This window comes from Argiope bruennichi, chromosome X2 (assembly GCF_947563725.1).
Source record: "Argiope bruennichi chromosome X2, qqArgBrue1.1, whole genome shotgun sequence".
NCBI classification, from domain to species: Eukaryota; Metazoa; Arthropoda; class Arachnida; order Araneae; family Araneidae; genus Argiope; species Argiope bruennichi.
The window spans coordinates 29136933-29161265 of record NC_079163.1 but is presented as its reverse complement, the minus strand read 5'-3'; the positions used below and the strand labels follow the sequence as shown (position 1 = coordinate 29161265).

Below are 24333 nucleotides of genomic sequence, written 5' to 3'. Positions count from 1 at the left end.
GGGAAAAAAAAAAATCGATGAAATTATAAGTAAAATGACAGCATTAGATGGCTTGCCATTTCGAGTTTTTTGCTCTTCTACTGAATTAAGAAAATCACTATCCGCCAAAGGTTTTTAAAATCTACCAATATCGATTAACACTATAAGAACTGTTATAAACTACAGTCATGGTGCTCGCAGTTCTTTGAAGCACGAGTTAATACAATTAAAAGTAAATGGTGAAAAATTTAGTCTTACATTTGATGAATGGAAAAGTGTAAGCAATAGACGCTATTTAAATATAAATATTCATTCAGAAAAACAAAATTTCGAATATAGGATGTCTCGGGAAGTATGGCAGCCGAAAAATGTGTGGAAGTGCTTAAATCTAAATTAGCGAAACATTGGTTATCCCTGAAAGATATTGTATCCAAAACGACTGATGGAGCAACAATTATGAAAAAAGTTGGAAAGTTGATTGGTGCAAATCAGCAATTGTGCTATGCTCATGGAATACAATTAGGAGTAATAGATGTATTATACCAAAAAAATAAACAAAAGAATCCAAATACTGTGGATATAAAAACTTCGGACTCCGATTTTGAAGAGAGTGTGAGTGAGAGTGATATTGACAATGAAGATAATGGCAATGTAGTTGTTGAAGAAGATATTGGTAATGAGGATGTAATATTAACTCATCAAGAATTGCTTCCTATAATTTATAAAGTTCGAAAAATTGTTAAGATATTTAAACGTTCTCCTATAAAAATTGCCATATTACAAAAATATATACTAACTAAAAATAAAACAGAATATATGCTAATATTACTTTCTAAAATACGTTGGAACAATTTACTCCTAATGATGGGACGATTTTTGAAACTGAGAAATACAATCCCAAAAGCAATAATCGACTTAAACTTGCAAATTAATTTTTCAGATAGTGAATTCTACTTAATATCCAGAACTGTATCAATTCTACTTCCAATAAAACTGTCTGTTGAGGCATTATGTCGGCGAGATTCTTATTTATTAACAGCTAATGCAACAATAAATTTCATGTTGCAGTCACTGAAAGAACAGCACACATCACTATCTGAAGAATTACATATTACATTGAAAAATTGCACAGAAGAAAGGCATACCAAAATAGAAAATGTCTTACAGTATTTACATAATTATAATGATTTTAAAAATGGAAATGAAAAAGAAAGAAAGAGAGTAACCAATTCAAATCTGATCAAGTTTATAGTAAATTTTCTTAATTTTTATCGACAAATCTAGCTACATTCAGAAGAATTTAGTATAGTTATCGAAGATTATGATGACACTAATGTCGATAGTAAAAAGGAATTGTCTCTTGAACAAAAAATTAGAATTAGCGATAAATAAATAAAAAAAAATTAACAAACCAAAATACAATACAGAAATCAGCTATGCCCAAAATCATCCGACGAGAAATCGATTTATTTGAAGATGAGGGATTTAGAGTTAAATACTTGAGAAAATATATCGCACATTGTTAACAGTACCACCAACTAGCGTAAATGCCGAAAGAGCGTTTTCGACAGCTGGTAATTTTTGCACAAAATTACGTTCCAGACTTCATGACATTACAATTGTTGCATTATGTTTTTTAAAATCATTTAAGATCACATTTCAAAAATTTGTAATAGTACCACAGACTGAATATTGATATTTACACTTTTTTGTGATTTAAATAAATAAGATTGTTTTTCTACTTTTTTGGGATTGTTTATATACTGTTATAATTTGTAAGTTACAACTTATTTTTTGTGATATTCACATTCTCTAATAAAACTGGCAAATAAAACAAAGAAACATCTCTGCTTTCTTTCATTTTCTAAAATTTCTACTGCCGGTATTAAAACCGGTATCCCGATATTAAGATCTAAAAAATACCGAATTCCGGTATTGAACTTTTGGTCCGATTTGCAATCCCTATACATAATGTGTCCAAACAGAAACTGAAAATTTTTAAATAAATCAATAATTTCTATGATTACTTATTCAAAATACTGACCTCTATTTATACATCGTTCTTAAAATATCTTCTTTTCTTGAGAATTCTACTTGGGATCCTTTCTGAGATTCCATATAAATCTTGCAGCATATTTTCTTCAAACTTTTCTACTGTTTCAAACACCAGCCTTTCAAAATCTATTCAACTTATGAATCAAAAGATCCGCAAAGGCCAGTTCTGAGAAATAAGGATTCTGTGAGATATTGGTGATATGTTGTGTAGACATAAAATGCATGGATGTAGAATAACAAACATTATGCATTTGGGTTTTGTTTCTACAAAATTCCGAATTCTTCGATTGCATTGATTCTCTTAGATGCCTCATAAAATCCAAATAAAAGTGTATATTGGTTGTTAGATTTCTTATAAGTACCTTGTGATTAATAATTCCTAATAATAAAAAAATAAAAAAAAATTCGCCAGATATGCTGTAACCATTGCCCTATTATTCCATTATCATATTTTCTAGCCTGTATTTCATGACCTAGTATGATCTGTTTTATAAGTTTTTAATTTGAACCATCTGCCAAATCCTCACTATATGTGATACAGCTGTTTTCTCCCTCACACCAATTTAGAAACGAAGTACAACTTTTATTGCAAAGAGATGCATCTATAAATTATTAGTTAAAAATGTTTTATCCAATCAACGTTTTTACCTAGATCATCAGTAATCTTTAAACTGTCGAAGGAAAAATTAAGCTAATCAAAACTCACGGTTTTTTACCTTGAAGATTGCCTATTGGCATTGAAATGTATTCAGCTGTCAGAACATTTTTGTGGATGTTCTGATTGGTTTGAAATCGGACCAGCTATAACTCCCCAATAAATTTGTTGTAACATCTAAAATATTTTTGTAAAAGATTTTTTCCAATTTTATGCAGATCTTAGTATTTTGTTTTTGTTTTTCAGGCTATTTCATGTTTGAGATATAAATAGTCACAGAATGCACAAAATTCAGGTTCATTTTTTCACACATTCAAAAGTGACAAAATTATATGGTGTTCATTAAAAAAGAGCATGTACTAGGTGAATGTTAATGCTGATCAATATATTTATGTTGGGGTTTCCAGGTTGACATGTTAGCACTCTAATTTCAAAGTTCGTTTTCTTATTTTCAGGCCTCATAATTAACAAGCATACATACATTTGGTATAAAAATTCTCCTTTTTTTTTGTAAAATTCTTTAATTAGAATACTTAATTTTTAAAATTTAAATGCAAATAAAGCTGCAACCTTTTCTTCTCTCTCTCTCTCTCTCTTTTTTTTTTCCATTATATTGAAATCTGTATTTCTAATAAATGTAACTTCTAAAATTTTAGTCAGAAATTTTTAAAGAAAAGTTAAAGTCTTTTAATTATTGCCATACTATAAAATTAAATTATATTCTATTTAAGGTGTTGCATTTTTTTTTTGCCTTTATCTTTTTAACAACATAATTTTAAACTTATTTTTTCACAGCTATTTTATTTTTATAAGCAACCTATTTATGCTTTAAAAACGTATGCTTATAATTCAAATATTCCAACAGCATCAAATATCTCAAGCCTGGGCATTGACTGTAGAATGTGCTACCCCATTGATTAAACTTTGGACGAGTATCTTACTTAAAGTGCTATCATTCCAAGATGAGAAGAATTACAATTTAAAAGATTCAGCAAAACAAGTTCATTTTCTCCTTGATGTAGTAATAAAGATTTCTTGTATTGATTCTTATACAAGAAACAATATGCTTGATCTGCTATATTCTTTTGGAAATGTGAGTATTATTGATTTTCATGCTGGTAGTTTATTAGAATTTTCTCTATGTATTAACATGTGGAAGGGCAACATGAATGTACTCCATGAGATCAAATTCTTGTAATTTACTTATTAAAGTTCTTCATTGTTCAGCATCTTAATTCCTTAGATTATTTTCTTTATAACAATCTCCTGAGTACACGATTCTTTGCGACATGGGCTTTAACACTGTTGTCATATAAAAATTTAATTTTTAGAAAAGAAAGTAACCATTTTGCCAATAGAAAAAATGTTTAGTTAAAAATGTTTTAAAAAGTGTTTATGTTCTGTTATTTCTGAAGTTATAAATTTTATAATGTTTCTAGCCTTTGCTGTCAACATCATCTAATTCGCAAACGACTATTTGGAGCAAGTTTTTTGGTTCGAATACTGAGTCCTATACAATATTGAGAAAACAGACTTTACCAGATTATCCATGGTTGGCCTGGTTTATTCTGAAATCTGAAACAAGGCAGAAACAAACACAAGATTTATGGTATCAAATCCAGAAAGAAATTGCAAGAGATTGTGATATAACTCCACTAGCTGCATTAAAAGTATGCTATGCTTTGAATTTCAAAATGAATTGATTTCAAATAGATATCTGTAATTTCTATGTACTTTTCTGAAAGGAGATTATTTTGCAGTGATGTCGATTTTTCTAACATTTTTTTAAAATTTTTTATTTATTATGATTTTTTTTTAATTTTTTTTTTATGAAAGATATAAATTCTAAAAGGTTTATTTCTAGGCAGTATATTTTCTTTTGCTCTTTGTGTATAAATTGCCATGAATTTCGTGGTGGTATGTTATTAACTGAAGAATCAATGTATTAACAAATTTATGTCAAGCATTTTCTTAGTATCATCTTGTTTTGTAATTCATACATATTATATTCATATTAAATTTCTTTTAGTGTATTCTATTACTTTTCTCTGTGTAAATGAAATAGGTGTTTCTAAGTCATTGGAATTTTCTACTTTCCTTACTTTCCCTTTCTCTTTTACTATTGTTTCAACAAATCTTGCTTTCCTCCACACCAATTTGTTTCGTCTTGTCAATCTTCAATCTCTTCATATTGATCTTGTGCATTTTTTACTAGAAGTTGGAATAGGAAACAGAAAGTTGGATATTCTGGTTACTATTTGAAAGCTTATATGTTTACCGAAATAAAATAACATCATGATAATTCTCTATGATATTTAATAAGGGCTTTATAAATATTTTAACATAATTTTTTTTGTCTTTAAAAATTAAACTGGCAGTGTAAGCAAATAATTTTTTACAAAACGCATTAACTTATAATCGAGCAAGAGATCAAACTGTAATGCATCCGCCAAGAGGGAGAAAGCAGAAAGTTATCGAAACTGCTTAACAGGTATGTAAAAAATAAAAGGAATGGCGCTGCTGTCTATTGAATCGTTACTGAGACGGCGGAGTAGAAAATATGACCTTGAAACGGTAATTATATTTACACGGACTATAATAAATGCATTGCAAGTTATTTTTTACCATAATTTTTCTTCAAAATGTGAAGTAGTTGCATTCATTGATACTATTTGTTGAAATGTATTCGTACATTTTCTATCAGTGATATTTTTCATATTGTTTATTTATTTGAAATATTTAAATAATAAGAGATTGGTTTGTCTAGTTGCAATTTGATGTTTCTAGAATGAATTATACGAAAAGCATGGTCAGTGATGCATTGAAATAGAAAAAAGGTTATTTTTTGTTTGATTGCCTCTGAGAATTTGTATGTGCATTAATATTTTTTATGTAACTGATGTAAATACTTTGTAATACTTTTTGTATATTTTTTTTTTATAAAGAAAGCATGCAATTTTCTGAAAATAAAACAACCAGCTTTAGAAAGTTTACCAATTTACCGATGGGCTCTACAAATTCTGCAATCTCCAGTATCTCATCCTGTTCTTCCCTTGTTATGGCAGAGTTTCTTATGCTATTTCTTTGAAAGAATATCAAATTTAGAGTAAGTATTATTTTTAAATTTTAGTAAATGCTGTATTTTCTACCTATTATATTTCCGTCTGCCTATGATTGAAATGTTTCATTCTTTAAAAGTGTCTTTACAAATGAAAAGTTTCTTCATTCCTATTCATATAATTCTGCTTAATCTTCTGCAAACTTAATCTTAAGATTTTTATTCAAATGTTTAACAGTTATTATAAATCGGAAACTAAAATTGCTGTTAATTTTCTATAATTAATGAGAAAGAAATGCCACGATTGTACTCTGCTTTAGTAAACATGTAATTTTGTTTACAAAAAAAAATTATGCACTGTTATTTTTGTTTTAAGTCTCTTCCAAATCGTTTTTATTTTGCTATTATATTTATTTTTCGGCAAATTCTATTTTTCAAACTTTTTCCTATTTCTGTTTTTTAAAAATTTAAATTATTTTACTGTTTTGGGGAGTTAAGTGATTTATATCTAAAAGAAATTACTTCCATCCATTTTCCATGGATACATAGAAGCCATTTAAAAAATAAAGTCCTCATTGTTTGTTTAAGAAAAGTTATGTGGTTCAAAATATATTTTTTAATTGAGTTTTTTTCTTTTTATTTGTTGTAAATCTCTTAAAGTTCTGAATAAAATGTAAAGAATAAATTCATTGATATGTGCAGTTGCAGGGGGGGAAAGGAGCCACTTAACTTTAACTTATCTGTAGCTGATCATCGCAGATGAAAACTAAAAAGTACCATTTTAAAGCTAATGACATATGCTATAAGGTGATATGAATAACATGTTCGCAGGGGAATGTCTGCATATTTAAAATTGTACAGTAACACACTGTTCACATGCCATGAATAGATTCCATATACAAAAATTACTTAGAGTACAAACTTTTGTTAATATATCATGATTACGTCGGGTGATATTTGACATTTTCTATTAAGGGGTTGTTTCCATATTTAGGTATGCAAGATTTATATATTCTCTAGACATTGTTAATAGTAATTTTTTTATAATTATATTTGTGATATGTTAAAGGCATCTTTAGAGTTTCAATCTTTGTGATAAAACTGTTTGCTACTTCATGCATGAAAAAAAAAATATTTACAGTGAAACTTCCTTTGAAGAAATTTGATTCATTTCCACAAAGAAATATTCAACAGTATTGAATGTTTTGCTTAAATTGCATCTGAGTTTGAATTCTCATTATGTTGAAAGCATCAAAATGGAAAAGTGTTGTTGCATGAGCAAAAGAAATAACGGTGTAAATAAATTCTATTGTTGAAGGGAAATTTCAGTTTTAGTGTTAATGTCTCACTGTTAGCGAGTGAGGAAAATAATTAAGGCATTTTTATACTTTTTACGTTTTATTCCTGTATTTCCTTGTCAATATGCACTATTCTTTTCATCATTGCTTACTGCTCATAAAGATATATGACATGATGTACCACTTTATTTTACGAGAACATAATAATAGTAGTTCATTTTATTCTCTGATAAAAATGATGGTAAATCACTTTTCTTTCATGCTTTACGGGTGGCTTAGCGTTCTATATAAATGCTTTTTGTTTGTGTAAGAACTCTCTGTATGAAGATATCTGTATTGGATATATATACTTATTACTGACAAGGAATGCAAATAAAAGAACAACATTTTAAATGCTCATTTATACTAAATATCTTTAATTTTCATGCTTTCTGCACTTTTTTAAACTAATATTCATCCCATATTTTACATCTTCTGCTCTAAATAGAAATTTGGAAGCAAATATTATAACAGAAATAATTATAATTTCAGTGTTGCCACGCCACCGGGAACACAAGGAAAATCGGGAAAAACAGGGAATTTAAAAATCATCTTAAAAAACCGGGAAAATGCACAGAAAGTTGAAAATTTTTATAAAAACCGAGAAAATACAGGAAAGTTCAAGTTTCTTAATTATTTTTTTCCCATTTAAAAAAATGCCGATCTCTAAATATTACAAAAATAAAAGATCATAGCCATAGCTTCCAGGAAAGAAACAATACCATTCGCGATTGTGCAGTACGGAAACTCGCCTCACTTTTCCTCTCACCCCCCTTTTTTTCCTATTTAGATCATACCAGTTTCAATTTGCGAGATAATTTTTCTTTTTCCATGCGATTCCCGAATTGAAACTAATGAGCATGCGCGAGACTTCTGTAACCGTGTGAAAGAATAAAATTCATTTATGCGAAAGCAGTGCGGTGGTTTTTAGTCTACCACACTTGAGTTTATCGAATGATTTATTTATTTATTCCACATTTGAGTTTATCGAATGATTTGTTTACTATTTTAGAAGCTGCGAGCTTATTCTAAGTACATTACAGATTGTCTAAAAAACCTTATGAGCTGCTCAAAATTCGTATTTAACACGAATTGGACGGATAAAAAAAAAATCAACCGTGATTTTGCTAAATAGTTTCGAGAAGTTCCGCGAATTCATTTGTTGTGCACTGCTCGATTTGTGGGAAGATAATAAACCTAAGCAATTTGGGAAAACAGGCAGTTACAAGTCATGCTAAAAAAGAGAAATATACAATATTTGCCTGCCAATTTAAAAGAGTCATCACTGATGTTGTATAAAAGGAATACAGGAAAAGATGACATGTCAAATCTGGAAGCGCCAAATTGAACGTCCGACCGATTTTAAACATTTTAGTTCAAGAATAATAATTTAAAGCTGAATTTTTATGGGCATAAAACTTGTATCACATTCGTTCTGTAGTGCATCCAATGAAATTGGAAATATTTTCGTATATGTTCACTGAAAGTGAAATAGCTAAAAAATGTACGTTAGGCCGTACAAAAATGTTGTGCCTTATTTGTTAAGGACGAGTTTTATGAAACTGATGGCTGAAAAATCTGCAGAAGTTGATGCCCAAATACATAAACGAAATGAATTAATAAAAAAAGTAATCTTGCTTTGTAATGTTTTTGTTGTGGAGTAATCATTAAATGATTTATATCATGATAACGTAAATGTTTTGTGTTTTATTTCATCCAAGTTATTAATTTTGGGTGACTTACAGTTAAAGAGAATGAGAGGTAATATATTCCCCCTCACCACTTAATATATAAATTTTGTCTTTCTAAATTCTATATAATAAATAAAGAGCAATTGTAGCTTCCTTCCGTTCCTTTTCCCACTCCTTAAAGTCATATTGCATTATGACTAACACATGAATGTTATTCTCTCATTTCCTCATATCTTAAATATACATACAGGGAAAACACATTAATTTTTTTCTAGATTTGAGTGGCTAACCTGAATGTATATAATTATAAAAATAATAATTATTTTTATGTATTTATAAAAGTAATTTCTCCATAAGATGCCTTTAAGAAGTATCCAATATAATAAGCAAAAATTTATATTATAATGGGCAATTTATATATCATATGTTTGTAATTTTTATATTCGTTCTTAAGAGTTGAATAGTCTTTTCAAAAAGTTATAAGAATAACGCTTTAATATACTGCAACAAAATTATTTCGCAAATCCCAATTGCTCATATAATTGAAGTCATATAAAATATTTTTAAAAAATTATTTTATAATCACTTGTTTTTGTTGTAAATATCAGATTTTTAAGAAGAATATAAACTTAAAAATTTATTTTGTACAAAATTTCAAATATTTTTTTCTTATAAATTATTTTTACTTACCAAGAGAAATTCTTACAAAATTTTAATTTCCATGAAATTTATTTATTTTAACATTTCAATAAACTGAAATTTGTTAAAATTTTTTTATTTGATCTGCTTCTACCCTTTATTTATATACTAAGTTAAAATTGTATACTTTTATACTTACAAGAACAGTGGTAAGCTAAAATATCAATCAATGCTTAGTGAATCATTAAAATTATTTGAGATTCTTCGTTTTAGTATGTGTAGAGAATAAATATAAGATGGGTTTTGCATCCAAAATATTAATATTAAATACGTTATCTAATAAAGTTTTGGTGCAAATTTCTTTCTTCTATTTATGATTATATACAATATTAAATAATTGCAATTATGGAAAATAATTTTATGAAATTTGAGACTTCTGTAATAAATATTGAGCACATAAACATTGATAAATTTAAACAACGAAAAATGAACCTTTTATTGTTACAAAATAGGGAGTTTGTTTTGTATTAATTATAAAGAGAAATAATTTGAGCTGCATGTATGTAAAATTAAATAGCTACAATCCTATAGAGTATTTATTAGGATAGATATTCCCAATTTTTATGACAGATATTTCCATTTTTCTGTAATTTCTTATGTTCTGTATGTGACATTACATGAGCAGATTAGTAAAAATTATTGCTTGCCAAAAGGACAAAACTTTCCTCCAAACTTAAAGGCAAAGACTATTAATTAAAATATGGTTGTGGAAAGCAGTTTCTTTAAACTTTGGTATTGAATAGTTTGCCTCTGACAAAATATATTTTATATATATTTTTACATCATGAATGGTATTTGATTCATGAAATGCAGGATCAGTTGTATTTGAATGCCAAATAAAATGTTATTGGTATTTTGAGACTTAGGCAAAAGAGAAAAAATGTAACAGGAAAACTACTCATAGAAATCAGCAGAAACTTTGCTTGCACTCACAAAATTACCTTGTCCTTTGATTTATATCCAAATTTAAATGTGTTGGTATTTAAAAATTTTTAAACTCTTAATTTTGCAATTTTTTTCTCATTAAAAATTATTTTTTAATGATCAATATATGTGAAAAATTTATAGACAATCTTACAATTCAAGTTAATAACTATATTATTATTTAAGATAATGAATAAAAGTTCAAAATTTAATCTTACTATTAGTAGGCCAAAATTTTGTTAGCTCATAATTGTGAAATGAATTGATATAGTCTAATGAAATTTGGTTTTCGGAAGACCTTTTGATGTAATTTTAGAATTTGATTACAACAATTGGTCTTATTGAATTTTGAAGCTTGTCAAAATTTGATATCAAATATGAAATTTGTTAGTTTGTTGTCAAAATTTGCTAATTTTCCTATCATTTGCTATAATAATTGCTATTGGAAATTTTGAAGTTTGTTTTTATTTCAATATGTGGACGGTTCTTTATGAAATTTTTAATTCAAAATTCTTTAAGAATATGTGAATTCCTTTTCGAATGATACCTTTTTTATGACAGCACGATGAAAGATGCCAAATAAAATTGAGTGGCTCCTTTTTTTAAAATTCCAAATTGTCCTTATATGAAGGTGATTTACTTAGCTAAAATAATAAGACCTTTCATATTACTTAGTTAAAATAATAAGACCTTTCATATGTAGTATTTTCTAAATTATAACATCTAGCTGATGAAAGAAGATATTTTTTATTCAATTCATTTTGTACTTAGTAAGGTGATGTATCATCCAGTTAACTTTCAAATTAATTCATCTGATATTTATAAATTAATGATTAAGAAACAATATTTGATGAGTTTGTGTAATTTATATTAATGTCATAAGTAGTAGATAATGTGCATAAGTTTTATTTTAATAAAATGGGGCCTCAAGTGTAGTTATAATTTGTTAGTCTGTTGGAAAACACTATAATGAGGTTTGACTCATTATTAATTTTAAATTCGGAACTCTTTTAAATCTTAATTTTTTTTTCTATAGTTCTGAAGCACCTCGGAGTCTTGGTTTAAATTATTTCAAAACTGGACTTCATTTTCAAATTCTGAAGAAATTAAAGATTCGAGCACTAGAAACAGCTGAATATTATAACAACTGTGTACAGCGTTCACAAGGTATTTCTGTAATAAATGTCATTTATTTTGAATTTTGGATGTGCTTTTATGTTGGAGAACAGACAGTGAATTCATAATTAAATTTCTCTTATTTCAGAACTGTCTATAGTTGTAGTCCTTCACCAGAAAAGTGTTAATTGCGAATGATTTAATAAAGGAATAAGAAAACATTTTTTAAGAAAAGTTATGACACATGGACGGAAGAACTTCATTTTATGCAAAATGAGGTTCTCCACTGATGTGTTGCATTTAGGATGTTCTATAAAGTGATTTTTGAAGAAGGTGTCATTAGACTATACTTTTATCATGAGTGGCTTCTCTGATCTTCCTGCTTTCATTCATGCGAATTTTGGCTCGGAGGGGGAGAGGTTGAAACATCTAGTAAATTTTTGTTGATCTGAAAGATGGCATATGCTGAACACTTCCAAGCATGCATTTTGCACAGCTGACAATAATGTCCATTGTCTGAAATAACTTTTGCTGTGATCAAAATTGTGCAAATAAACAATATGGGCATTAATTAATTAAATTCTCTCTTGTTAGCTATATTTAGAACTAGTTTTTTTCATTTAATGTGTTCCATCCCTTTTAATTATTACAGAGTTTCACACTTTTCAGATGCATGGTAATGGCATAAGATAGATCTGGATTGGAAACTTTAATTTTAGATACCCTATCTTTCCTTTCATTTTAAATTTAGATCAATGACTTAATGATTAGCTAATTAGCTTTGATTTGCAATTGATTTTAAAGTGCAATTTTAATTAAAAAATAATATAGTTATTCATATATTTTAAATTACTATCACATTTAATTAAATTAAATGGCCTGAGTATGGACCATTCTATCATATTAAAAGCCATTAGATCTACAATTCTAATTGGTGTGTCTTTTAAATTAACTCTTTGAAATTTAACTTATTTTGTATCATATAATAGAACCATGACACAAAATAATGAGTTTGGCTATTCTGATTCTTAATTTGAAATATTTCTACCTTAATAAGTCTTTTGAATGTAATTAATCATACTGTTATTTGTAAATATTAGCTTGATAGGTCTTCAGATTTGTTATTGATCGTTTATTTTTTATCTTTTTCTCATGTATCATCAATTTTTCATGCATGAAAAAGAAATTTGAGAGGTGGATCTTTTGAATGGAACATATATTTTTAAAAATTAGGTTAATTTAAATAATTTTCTATAAAAATAATCATTTATCATGCCAAAAAGATAGTCATTTTTGTGTATTATATTAATAGATTACAGTTTCAATAGATTTAATGCTTTATTTTGTTAAGATATTTATTCATTTTTATTGGCGTAAATCGTATTTTTTATTGTAAGGATTATTGTCTTTTTATATTTTTAATCTTGTAGGTCTTGATGTTAATGAACCTGAAAAGAATATTACAAGTAAAGAATGCATCTTTAATGTTGAACTATGCAGGTTTGTTCTTTTGTGTTAAATTTTTCTATTTTAATTTAATTTTCAATGTTATAATAAGGTAGTATAAAATTTAGACACCTTGGTGTAAAATTTTTCTATTCAAACATTTTACCCGTGAAAGCTTCGAGTTTCAAACTGTGGGACGATATCATTTGCTTGAAATTACCTGCATGAATTTTATTCTTAATTCAGTATTTCTGACTCATTTATCCTTTTAAAGTGAAAGAATTTATCAAGATGTTCAAGGGCCTTGCATATTTTATTTCTTTTATGCAACTTGTGCAGAATGTTGTCATAAGATGTTTGGGAGGAGCATATCATATACATACACATCAGACTTTACATAAGAAAACAAAAATCAATCGAGATATACACTGTATCATTGTTATATTATTAGAAATATGTGTTTATATTTAATTAATTTTTTAATTTTGCCAGTTGTTCTTAAATCATTGTAATGTAAATAGGAGTGTTTTTCTCATTAATATTTTTTTAAGTTTATTTTATTTTATCCATCCTGACTCATTAACGTTGCCTGTGACATCTATATTTGTGTTTAAAATTATCCCTTGTACTTTTCAGTTAATCATTTCTATTGTGTTTTAACTTAACACTCAGATTATATGAAAAATTATAGAAGTTATTTTTTTCAACATTATTTACGTACCTAATTCTAATTATCCATATCACATTAGATCATTAATCTCTTATAATCTTATTGTTAAATAAAGAGCTGTGCTAACTATATATTTTGGAAACAATTATTTTTCTCTGTACTTTTTGGTCTTTAAATCTAAGTATTTTTTTAACAACCTTTAAGACTTGAATTCTGTTCTCATTTTTTTCTGTAATAATCGTGCATGATTTTTTAAAATTCCTAATGAAAGGAAAATTTTCAAATACAGAATTTCCGTAGTAGTTGGTATGGAAATTAGGTGAAAATTGCGGATATATGATGAAATACACGAAACGGACATATATATATGGGAAACTACAAATTAAGTTGAAAATTCCAATTTTCCCGAACTTTCACTCTTAGCGGACAATGAAAATACTTTTAGTATGGTTAGAGGGGGAAAAACAACACTGGTAGCTGGTTCCAGTATGAATACAAAAACTGGAGTCTCTTCTCATAACTAAAATGAATAGAGAAGTTTGTTACGATGTTAAACTGAGCAATAATGACTTAAGAAAAGCAAAAGTGCTTACTATTTAAGGAAACAAAATTGTGTTAATTTATTTGATCAACAAAATCTTATTCTGTGATTTTTTTAAAAATTGTTTCACCTATATACTTAGTAATAAATGTCTTAAATAATTTTGAATAATGTTTGAAAAAAATGTTAAAATTCTTTGGAGTTATATATTCTTCAATAATTTTTTGATATTACATTATATGTAATATATTGGTAAGAAATGTTACTGATGACTGGGTAACCAATGTTGGAGGGTATGCTGATTATTTGGAAGTGCCATTCAGCAAATCTTTACTTAGTTTCTGTTGGTGAATATTACATTTTATAACTAAAATTTTATCTGAAATTCCTATTTTATAATTTTATCTTATTTCTAAAATTTTTATTTTCCCCCCAGAATCTTCCGAGCTTTCTCCTTTTGGATTGAAGACAAAAATTTGCACCAACCTAGTTTATGTTTTTCTGCTTTGGGTCCAAACTATTGTTGTGAAAGATTAAAGCTGATTTTTAGTAATGACCAGGTACTATTTAGAGGACTATATTTACTATTTAAAGGATTATTATTGACTGTATTTATTTCAGCTAAATTACTGAAAATATTTATATTTGAACTTTAAATTATATTTATGCAAGTTTTGTATTACATTGTTAGGTTGTTTGGAAAGTAATTTCGTTTTAATGGAAAGTAAAGAGAATTTTCTTATAATGATTTTTAATGAAAAGTAAAGAGAATTTTCTTTTATTGAATTATATAATGTTTATTCTGCTCCAATATCTTTTGCCATTTTTCTGGCAGTAACATGATTCCACGTTCATAAAATTTTTCTTCTTTGCTGGCAAAAAAACTGATCTAAGTAATTTTTGACCTCCTTACTTGAAGTAAAGATTTTACCATCTAAAAAATTTTGCAGAGGCCGGTGCAAATAATAATTAGAAGGTGCCAGATCTGGAGAATATGATGGATGTGGCAGTATATAAAAAAAAAAAACGATTTCTTTGAAATCGCACCAAATAGATAGCATCGCTTTTTTTTAATGAATAATGGCTTCCGAAGTTCTTTAAAATAGTCCATCTTTTTTACTTCATTATCTCTTCCGCTTAACATTTTTGTAGAAAACCTATTTCTCGCCCCCAGTGATGATGCGCTTCAAAAATGGACCATTTTCTTGTCATTTGAAAACCAAATCACAGATGTCAACGCAACGACTCGAATTTCTTTCCCTAAGAAATGAAGAATCCATATGTCGAGATTTGAGATTAAACCTAGGCGCTTTAAATGGTCATGAAAGGTCGAATTCGATCAATTTATGTTTCGGCGATCTCACGAGCTGTTATTCGCCCATTTGCATCTAGTAATGCCTTTATTGTATCTTCATCAGCTTCAACTGGCCTTCCAGAACATGGTGCATCTTCAAGATCAAAATTGCCGGTTGGAAATTTTGCAAACTAGTTTTGGCACTGGCGATCTGTCAATACATCTCCATACACAGCGGATAATTTTTTCTTGCTTGAACAACATTTTTACCTTTTCGATAGTAAAAAAGTCAAATATGCCAAAAATGCTGCTTTCCACTTTCCATATTTGAATAGGCACCAACCAAAAACTACTGTGTAGAATCTGACAAGCTTTTTGACTAGGAAGCCTTGCTGATCAATTGTCAAAATATATAATGATTATGCAGTGAAAAATACAAGTCCTCTGTTAGGAAAAAACGAAATTATTTACCTAGCAACCCAATATTTTGTATCATTTGCATTTTATGTATTTAAATTTTAACTAGTTTTTAAACTGCAACCTTATTTTGAACAAAAAAGAGAAGTCATAAAAATGAGCAAAAAGAGAACGTGGATGTGATTTTAAAGAGCTTTTTTAAAATAAATTTAGGTGATATCATTGTCAGTTTTTTCAGCAAAATTTAACAGTTTTTTCTTTTTTCTTATTGCAAAAATTTTACTAGAAATTCAGTTGTTTTTATTTATGCTATTGGAAAGTTTACTGCCCATGTAATTAATGCAGGGTGGGAAATCAAGGGAAAATTGCCGACGAAAACTTTTCACTTAAGTATCCACGCGATTTCGCTTTCTGTACATTCGAAGCGTAATGTCAAAACGATCAAAGCACCTGCAAACCATCACCGCTTTCTTTCAAGGGTATGGCGACTTTTTGGAATTTCATTATGATAAGAAGAGTGATAAGCTGATAAATATTGTTATTAGCAATCCTATTGAAACTTTCAGAAAGATTGGTTTCCACTTTTCAAAGAAGAGAGAGTAAATAAATTGGTTTGATTTGCTCTCCACTCAAAACCTTTCATTGATGCCACGGATAAAGATGATAATGATATTTTCTCTTGTCAGCAGTAATGTTGAGAGGATTTTCGACCACTAAAGATTGTCTATGGAAAAATGTGAATGGACACTTACTGAAGGATTGTTTATGACAGTAGACAGCATTCAAGCGAATAGTAGAATATGTAATTTTGATTTGTCAAAACATTCGATTTTACGTGAGAGGAATTCACAATCCAAATATAAAGACTATAAAGAAAAGAAAGGAAAGGAAGAAAAACAATTAAGCAAAATTAACAGAAAAAAAATGGAAGTAGATTATAAGCTCAAAAAGAGAATTTAAGAGTTCGAAGAAGAAATTGCATGCCTCAAAACTTTGCAGAAAGAAGCTTCAAAACTGGCAGGACTAGCTGTACTAAGCCATGTTTTCATTAGTGCTCTAATAATTGAAATTTTAATTTTGAAAATAATAATTATTATTTGTAATTTTTTTTCTGTTTTAATTGTAATAGGCAAGCATTTATGTTACTTGAGTTATTATCGTTAAATTTGTTTCTTACCTCTAACATTGTTTGTAATAATAATTGGAATTAAAAAAAAATTCTTATTCATTTATGAAAACATGTTTTTGATTAGAGCATTTTCTTGTTTTGTTGTAAAGAAAAGAAAATTGAAGTAATATTTTAGCAATTGTTTTTGTATAAATCTTTACTAAAATATATATTATTAGGTGCATATAATCATACTATTTTTATATTTATGTTGCAGCATATATATATAGTACTTATACAAAGAACACTAAGTTATTGAGTTGTTTTAAAATTTTGAGTATAGTTCATAATAACAGTTACTGTTGAAATAATTTGTGTTGCAAAAAGTAATTTTAACATTTCTTATCAGATTTAGAAGAAAAGTATTTTGTTAAAATTTCCGGCAATTTTTCACATATAAGAAATATAATATATTGTTTTAATAGTTTTTTTAGAATGTTCATTCCATTTTAAAAAATTCAATTTCACAAACATATTTTTTTATATTAGACAACTCATAAAAGTATTTTTAATAATGTTTATTGCATGCATACAGTGATTCTGAGTAAAGAGGAGGCCGGGAAACTAATATATTTATTAGTCATAAGTCAGGGAAATTTTTTTTCACGGTTTCTGTAGCCATCCTGTATTTGTGTGAAGAAGTTGTTGAGTCTTTAATTTATTTGCTCAGCAACAGTATTGTGATCCTTTGTAAATTTTTTCCCTCTTTCTGACAGGAACTTATAATTACTACACTGATTTTATCCTTAACATTAACTTGCAAATTAATGCTGATTTCCGAATATATTAATGAATTCGTGACCAGGTCATTTATGAATTGTAGAGCCTCCAGATTCTTTTGAATAAATTTAGAACGTTAAATCTGCATTCATGAAATAAAGTCAAAATCTGGCCTTTTCCCCATATCTTTACAGTAACAAGAATGGCATTCAATTTCCTAATAACGAATAATGAAGTAATTTTCTGATACCCTGTTTTACTTTAAACTAATAAGAATACATTGTATTTTAAACTAATTCATTTTTATTAATTATTTGTTTAAAAAGTATTAAAGTATAGTAGAAATCGACGTTTCAAAAATTTTTGTTTACACTAAAATATCTTATTGTTTTACAGTTGTAATATATGTGAAATTTAACATTTTATGTGCTGACTCTTTGTTTTTAATGCTGTTGCCGTGTAGCAGTGTTTTTAAATTTTAGTTACTTACGGCTGCACTTTTTAAACCTTTGTACTTACTACATTCTACATTTGTGTTTAAAAGTTTAATTTTTCTTTGTTTTGATATTATGCAAGCACTCTTTCTTCAGCTAACAATTAAACAACACAATTTTTAATTTAGTTAAATAATCGCTTTTTCTAATTTTAAATCATGTTGTAAAGTAGAGAATTATCAACCACTCTGGAGCAGGACGAAATGAAGCATTTTAAATCAAATTCAGAATTACTGTTAAAAAAATTAAAATTCCGTTTTAATTCATTCTTTTTATATATATTCATGTTGGAAGATGTATGATGTGAGTTGGAAGAATTGAATATTTTTCTGTTTGTAATTTATTGCTTGAATATAGGGAATGTTAGTAGTTAATTGTTATGCTTGGTGTAATAGAGTTACTCTATTTTTTCCCCCTTTTTACACTGATAATGATGCATTTATGAAAATTTTATGCAACAAATGAAACATGTTATTAATCACTGATATCTAATCATGTTGAATAGAAGATTTTTGTATTTTGTTTGATTCTTACTATTACTGATTATTTCAATTTTAAATTATTATCTCTTATAAGTCTGGATTGTATTTCAGATGAATTTATAAATTATAAATAAAGTTGCAAGTGTAAAGGTAATTGAATTTATAATGAGAAGTATAATAGTGCTGAATCTTTATATTTTTAAGGAATGTGAAATTAATTTTTTTTTATATCTGTGAAAAAAATCATTAGTCAAGTTATATACTTTTTTTTCCTCTTTTGCAGATATTTATTAATTAAATAACCTGCATTTACTTTTAAAAGCATGAAAATTGAAAAAAAAATATATATACATATTCTACCTGTTGCTAGTAACTGAAATTCTAATAAATAAAATGTTATTAATGTGTTTGTTTAATGTTGCTCCTTTTTTACTGTCTCATTTAAAAAAAATTTGGCATCTTATTTATTATTTTAAGGTGTGTTTGAATAAAATTGAACATTTTTGGTTGTTTAATTCTAATTAAATTCTTGCAAAATTTTGAAATCTTGATTTTATTCATAGTATGACTGGTTCGATTTGGTATCAGTTGATCAGTTGAAAGATGACCTAGAACAAAAAGTACATTCTTGGGTGCATAAAAAGAAATTTTCTTTTTCAAGTCAGAGTAGCTCAGAATCTCATGAGGAATCACGTAAGTGTATGCATTGACTGCTACATTAATTTTACTTACCACAAATTCATTCCAATTGAAATAATTATATGTTGAACTTTTGTAGCTGGGGAAAGGATTTCAAGGCATTTGAACAACAACAAAGATGTTAAATCTTTGGAATGTCCTGAAAACATTGAGCCACCAATGCATGAAATTGAGGATATAGCTCTGTCATCATGGAATATATTAGTTCAACTTATTGAGAGCAGGCAAAGTGTTATTTTTGATAAAGCAAGGTGAAGTCTTTGTTTCTATTAAAATATAATAACTTTTAACAGTTTGAAAATCTATTTCAATTCTGTAATTTTAACTTTGTGTTCTTGACTCTGCCCCAAATTGTCCAATTCAATAATGGCCGGACAGGGCAGTTTCAGGAGTCTGTGATTATTAGGGTTGAAATGAATTCTGTAACCAGCTGATCACATGCTCTTCTTTGGGTTCTGACAGTAAGTGATATATGGTTTTGTCAAGTCTCTGTATCACATTAAAGAAAATAGGTGACAGAAGAGAGTAATTAGCGAGATTAAACATTATTTAAAGAAAAATCTAAATGCAACTTTTTTCTGCATTTTATTGGAATTGTCTTAAGTCAGCTCTTTTTACGTTTTTTTTAAATTCAAAAGTTATCATTTCTTTTGCAGATATTTTTAAAAATTATTTCTTCTTTATTTATTTATTGTTAATGACACTAATTAACATATATTTTTTCTTTGAATATTTTTTACTGATAGTCACTTTAATCACTAATCGATTTTTCTTTTCTACTTGCAGAATATTTTACTTTATAAAATAAAATAATTTAGATGGTATAAAATTGCCAACTTTTGTCAGATTTTTTTTTTCAACTTTTGATGGTCTACATTTTAAAGAAATATGGTGATTATTGATTACAGTTAAAATAAATTGCTGAATACAATGTCAAAATAAAGTAAATTGCTAAACAGGAAAAGCTTGATTTTATTGTATGAATAGCTGTGTATGAACATCTGATAACTACCTAGCTTCACTTAGAACTAAACATTGTAATTTTTACTAATTCCTATCTTTAAATCATTCTAAATTTGATGCAGTATATTTTGAAATTAGAGATTAATTCTTATTTATTAAATTAGTGATGTTTTATATTAGTGAAATGGTAAATGTTATTAATAGTTATTTAATCTTTCACTGATGGTGTTACAGTGATGTGAGCCACAAAATACCTTATTTAATGTACCAGAGATGCACGCATAAGTTTTTTTTTTTTTTTTTTACAAACTAGGGGCTTTCGCCACTGCTTGCTTTCGCTCGCCAACCGCTATTCTATCCTTAAGTCATGACTTCAGAATTAGTGGGATTTGTTGAGGAATTGATTTCATCTCCCCAAACAACAAAAGAAAATGGTATCATTTTTTACTCTATGTCCAATATGAGCAAAGAATGATATAAGATGTAAGGAATATATTATTGATTCAGTTTTCCTCGTTGTGCCGCCAACGTAGCAGCTTCATGATGAATTTTTCTTTTCAAAGTGGCAGATTTTGCTCGGTCTTTCTTCACATTTTTTCTTCATCAGATAATGCAGGGCCCTCCATTCTATTTTTAAAATAAAGCTGGGGGGGGGGGTTAACACGTGTATTGCTTAGGTATTCAGACGATAGCTAGTCGAGAGATGAAAACTTTCTGTCACTCAGAAAAGATAAACAAAACGGAAAGCTACTCATTAGCATTGACACAAATGGTGTATCTAAAAGTAAAATTAACATGTAATATTGTTTTAAATTGTTGTTATATTTGGTGTTAATTAAAGCTTTACTGTTCCTTCTTTATCACAGTTTCACAGTCAACATAAATACTTACTACGATGTAATGATAATTTTCTTTAAATATTTCAAACAATACTGGCAAAACAAACCTCAAATGTCAAGAGTCAAGTGATTCACAATCCCCCAATCACAAAGCGAATGTCAAAAACCAAATCCAGTCACAAAACTCACTCATAAACGAAAGTACAATGTTTGCATAAGTTTATATATATATATATATATATATATATATATAATGATATTTTAACTCTAATTTCAATTTAATTAATTTTCAAGATTTTATCTTAATTTAGCCCATAGTAACTTCATTCGAAAAATATTCTCTTATTTCGTTATCCAATTCCACAGTCTCTCCTTAATTAATTCAAGAGAAGCTTTGTTGAATCAGCTAAAATCTAACTTTCCCACACCGCGCGTGAAGAGATAAAATACCGCTGATCATGCAAATTCTTTTTTAAAATCTCCCTGTGTTTCCCCTACCTTCTCCGCGCCTGTAATGAAAATCCCTATCGAAATCTCATAATACATTAGCACTGTGAAGAAATATTTTCCCTATCAAAATCATAGGTTATATAAGACCAGGGATAAAATGTCCAAGAGCTCTTCCCTCATTCCTTTCTGTGTCGTTCTGTGTGCTCGTCGGTTGTACATATGCTTGCTTCTTCAAAATGAAATAAAACGACGTCACGAAATTAAAAGTATCTTCATTGTCTTCAAACTGCATCATGCTTCACAACAAATGATATATATATATATATATATGCAACATTATTTTATGTGAAGCAGAATGCAGTTTGAAAACATTGAAGAGACTTTTTAAATTCTTTTTAATATTCATCGGGAAAGCATCATTATTTACAAGCAGAGACGCGGACAAGACGTCCGCCACAGCGCAGTACAAAAGCCGAAGTCGGGAAGAAGGGCCGAAATAAATTATCCCTCGCCTTATATAACCATAGATTTTGATAGGGAAAATATTTCTTCATAGTGCTAATATATTAATAAGATTCTGATAGGGATTTCTGACGCATGTCAATCACATGTAAGGGAAACACAGGGATCTTTTAAGAAAGAATGTGCTTACTGGACATTTTTTACCCCTTCACGCCGAGCGTGTGAAAGTGTAGGCGTTTAGCCAATTCAGCAATTTTATAAAGCTTATCTTGAATTAATTAAGTAAAGACAGTGGAATTGGATCACGAAATAAGAGAATGTTTTAGAATGAAGTTACTATGGGCTAAATCAAGATAAAATCTTGAAAATTAATTAAATTGAAATTAGAGTTAAAATATCATTACATATATATAATAGAATGATTTTATGTAAAGCATGACCTAAAGTTTTATAGTGCAAATAAAAACTAACTTTTGTTTTAATATTTGATAACAGGTTTTGTAACTAAAAATTTTTTTATTACTAATACTTTGTCATTAATCATATATCATAATATTTTTAGTATGCTCTGTGTTTTTTTTTTTTTTTTCTCATGAAACAAACTTTGAAATAATAATAATAAATAAATGCTAGTGTTAGTAAAAATGGCATATAGACATTGCAGCCTTAAATGATCGACCAGTAGCTGAATTCATCAATTTCTCTTTGCAACATTTGATTTTATACGATTTTTTAAAAATACCTTTACTTTTGATACGAACCTACAGAGCCGTTATCAGTATCTTCTTTAAATTAAATGTTTGTAAACTTAAAATATTTTGGAATAATATATCACAATCTCTGAAGAATAAGTAAAGAAAAATCTTATCATTTATCTTAAATGCAGGAAAAAGATAAAGATTTTAAAGTGACTTTTTAATTATTTACCCTTCAATTAAAAATATTTCAATGAACAAAATATTTGCCGAAAACAGACGTAAGTTAACTAATCCAATGCACTTTAGTGCGAATGTTTTTTTTAAATTATTATTTTTGTTAAGTGAGAAGTCCACAATGCTTTGAAAATTAAAAATGTAGATGCATGTTTCATTTTTTTTTATTAACAGAACCGAACTGTATTTCCTTGCACTGAGCTGCAATATCATGCTGTATATTCTTTTAATCACAAACTTTTTGATGGATACAGTTATATCTTTGGTGTGATTTTTTTTATCTTGATTTTCAAATATAACTTGAAAATTATAATATGGTCATTTTATTATAGTTATTAATTATGAAATCTGATTTTATTATTAATTTGATATAAATATTGTACTCTACATTGCATAGTTTCAAAAATTTGATAGTTTCATAAACTCTCTTTTGAAAATAAGGAACTTGCATTCTTGATTTGTTTGTTTTCTTGTCCTCTTCGTTTTATAAATGATTGATAATGAAATGTTATTGTATAAAACCTTATTTTTATATTCCTGGTTTCTTTTTTTAATTGTATTATTTAAATCTGAATTAGAAAAAAAAATTAACATTTTTTTTTAATTATTAATTGCATTTCAGATCATTTACTGAACTTTCAAGCAAACTGAAACTATTGAATTCTAATTATAAAAATTTGGTTCCTCAAGAATTTGTTAATGAAGATCATTGGGTATGCTATTTCATTTTATTTTTTCAGAAAGTGCTGGAAATTTGAATCTTTCTTGCTTATATATTATAATATCTTGTTATTATATTAAGAATTCTTCTGAGCACAAGATTAGATGTTCAACCACAGAATAATTTTTATTGAATACCTTAAAAAGTTATTCAATAAAAGTAAATGACTTTAGTTACCCGTTTTAACTTAAAGTTACCCTAAAAGTTATTCAATAAAAGTATTTCCAAAGTTCATTTTGTGATGAGAGTAATATGATAAAATGTTGTACCATAAAATTATAATTTCCTTTATAAGAAACAAAATGTACCCTTTTTTAATCAAATTTTCCTGCCCACCCTTTTTTTTCTTTTTTTCAGAAATATTCTGAATTGATTCTCTAGATGAAGTATGTAATCGCAAGACGGAAATGAAAACAAATGTTAGTATTTTTCAAATGGAAAAAATTAAGAGACTGAATTATCCAAGTACATTAACAGCCTTCCAAATAATAGTCAATTTTTTATATTCTGATGTTTATTTT

The 24333-nt window shown here is 27.7% G+C and overlaps 1 protein-coding gene across 1 annotated transcript in view; it reads left to right on the top strand.

Annotated features, from left to right (window-relative positions):
* LOC129959926 (ectopic P granules protein 5 homolog) overlaps nt 1-24333 on the top strand; it is a 141738-nt gene that overhangs the window by 46150 nt on the left and 71255 nt on the right. The window contains exons 21-29 of the mRNA XM_056072829.1: nt 3555-3782; nt 4129-4359; nt 5635-5795; nt 11435-11565; nt 12945-13014; nt 14608-14731; nt 19310-19439; nt 19525-19696; nt 23714-23804. Of these exons, the coding sequence (XP_055928804.1) occupies nt 3555-3782; nt 4129-4359; nt 5635-5795; nt 11435-11565; nt 12945-13014; nt 14608-14731; nt 19310-19439; nt 19525-19696; nt 23714-23804 (1338 nt within the window). The remainder of the gene's footprint in view (nt 1-3554; nt 3783-4128; nt 4360-5634; nt 5796-11434; nt 11566-12944; nt 13015-14607; nt 14732-19309; nt 19440-19524; nt 19697-23713; nt 23805-24333) is intronic.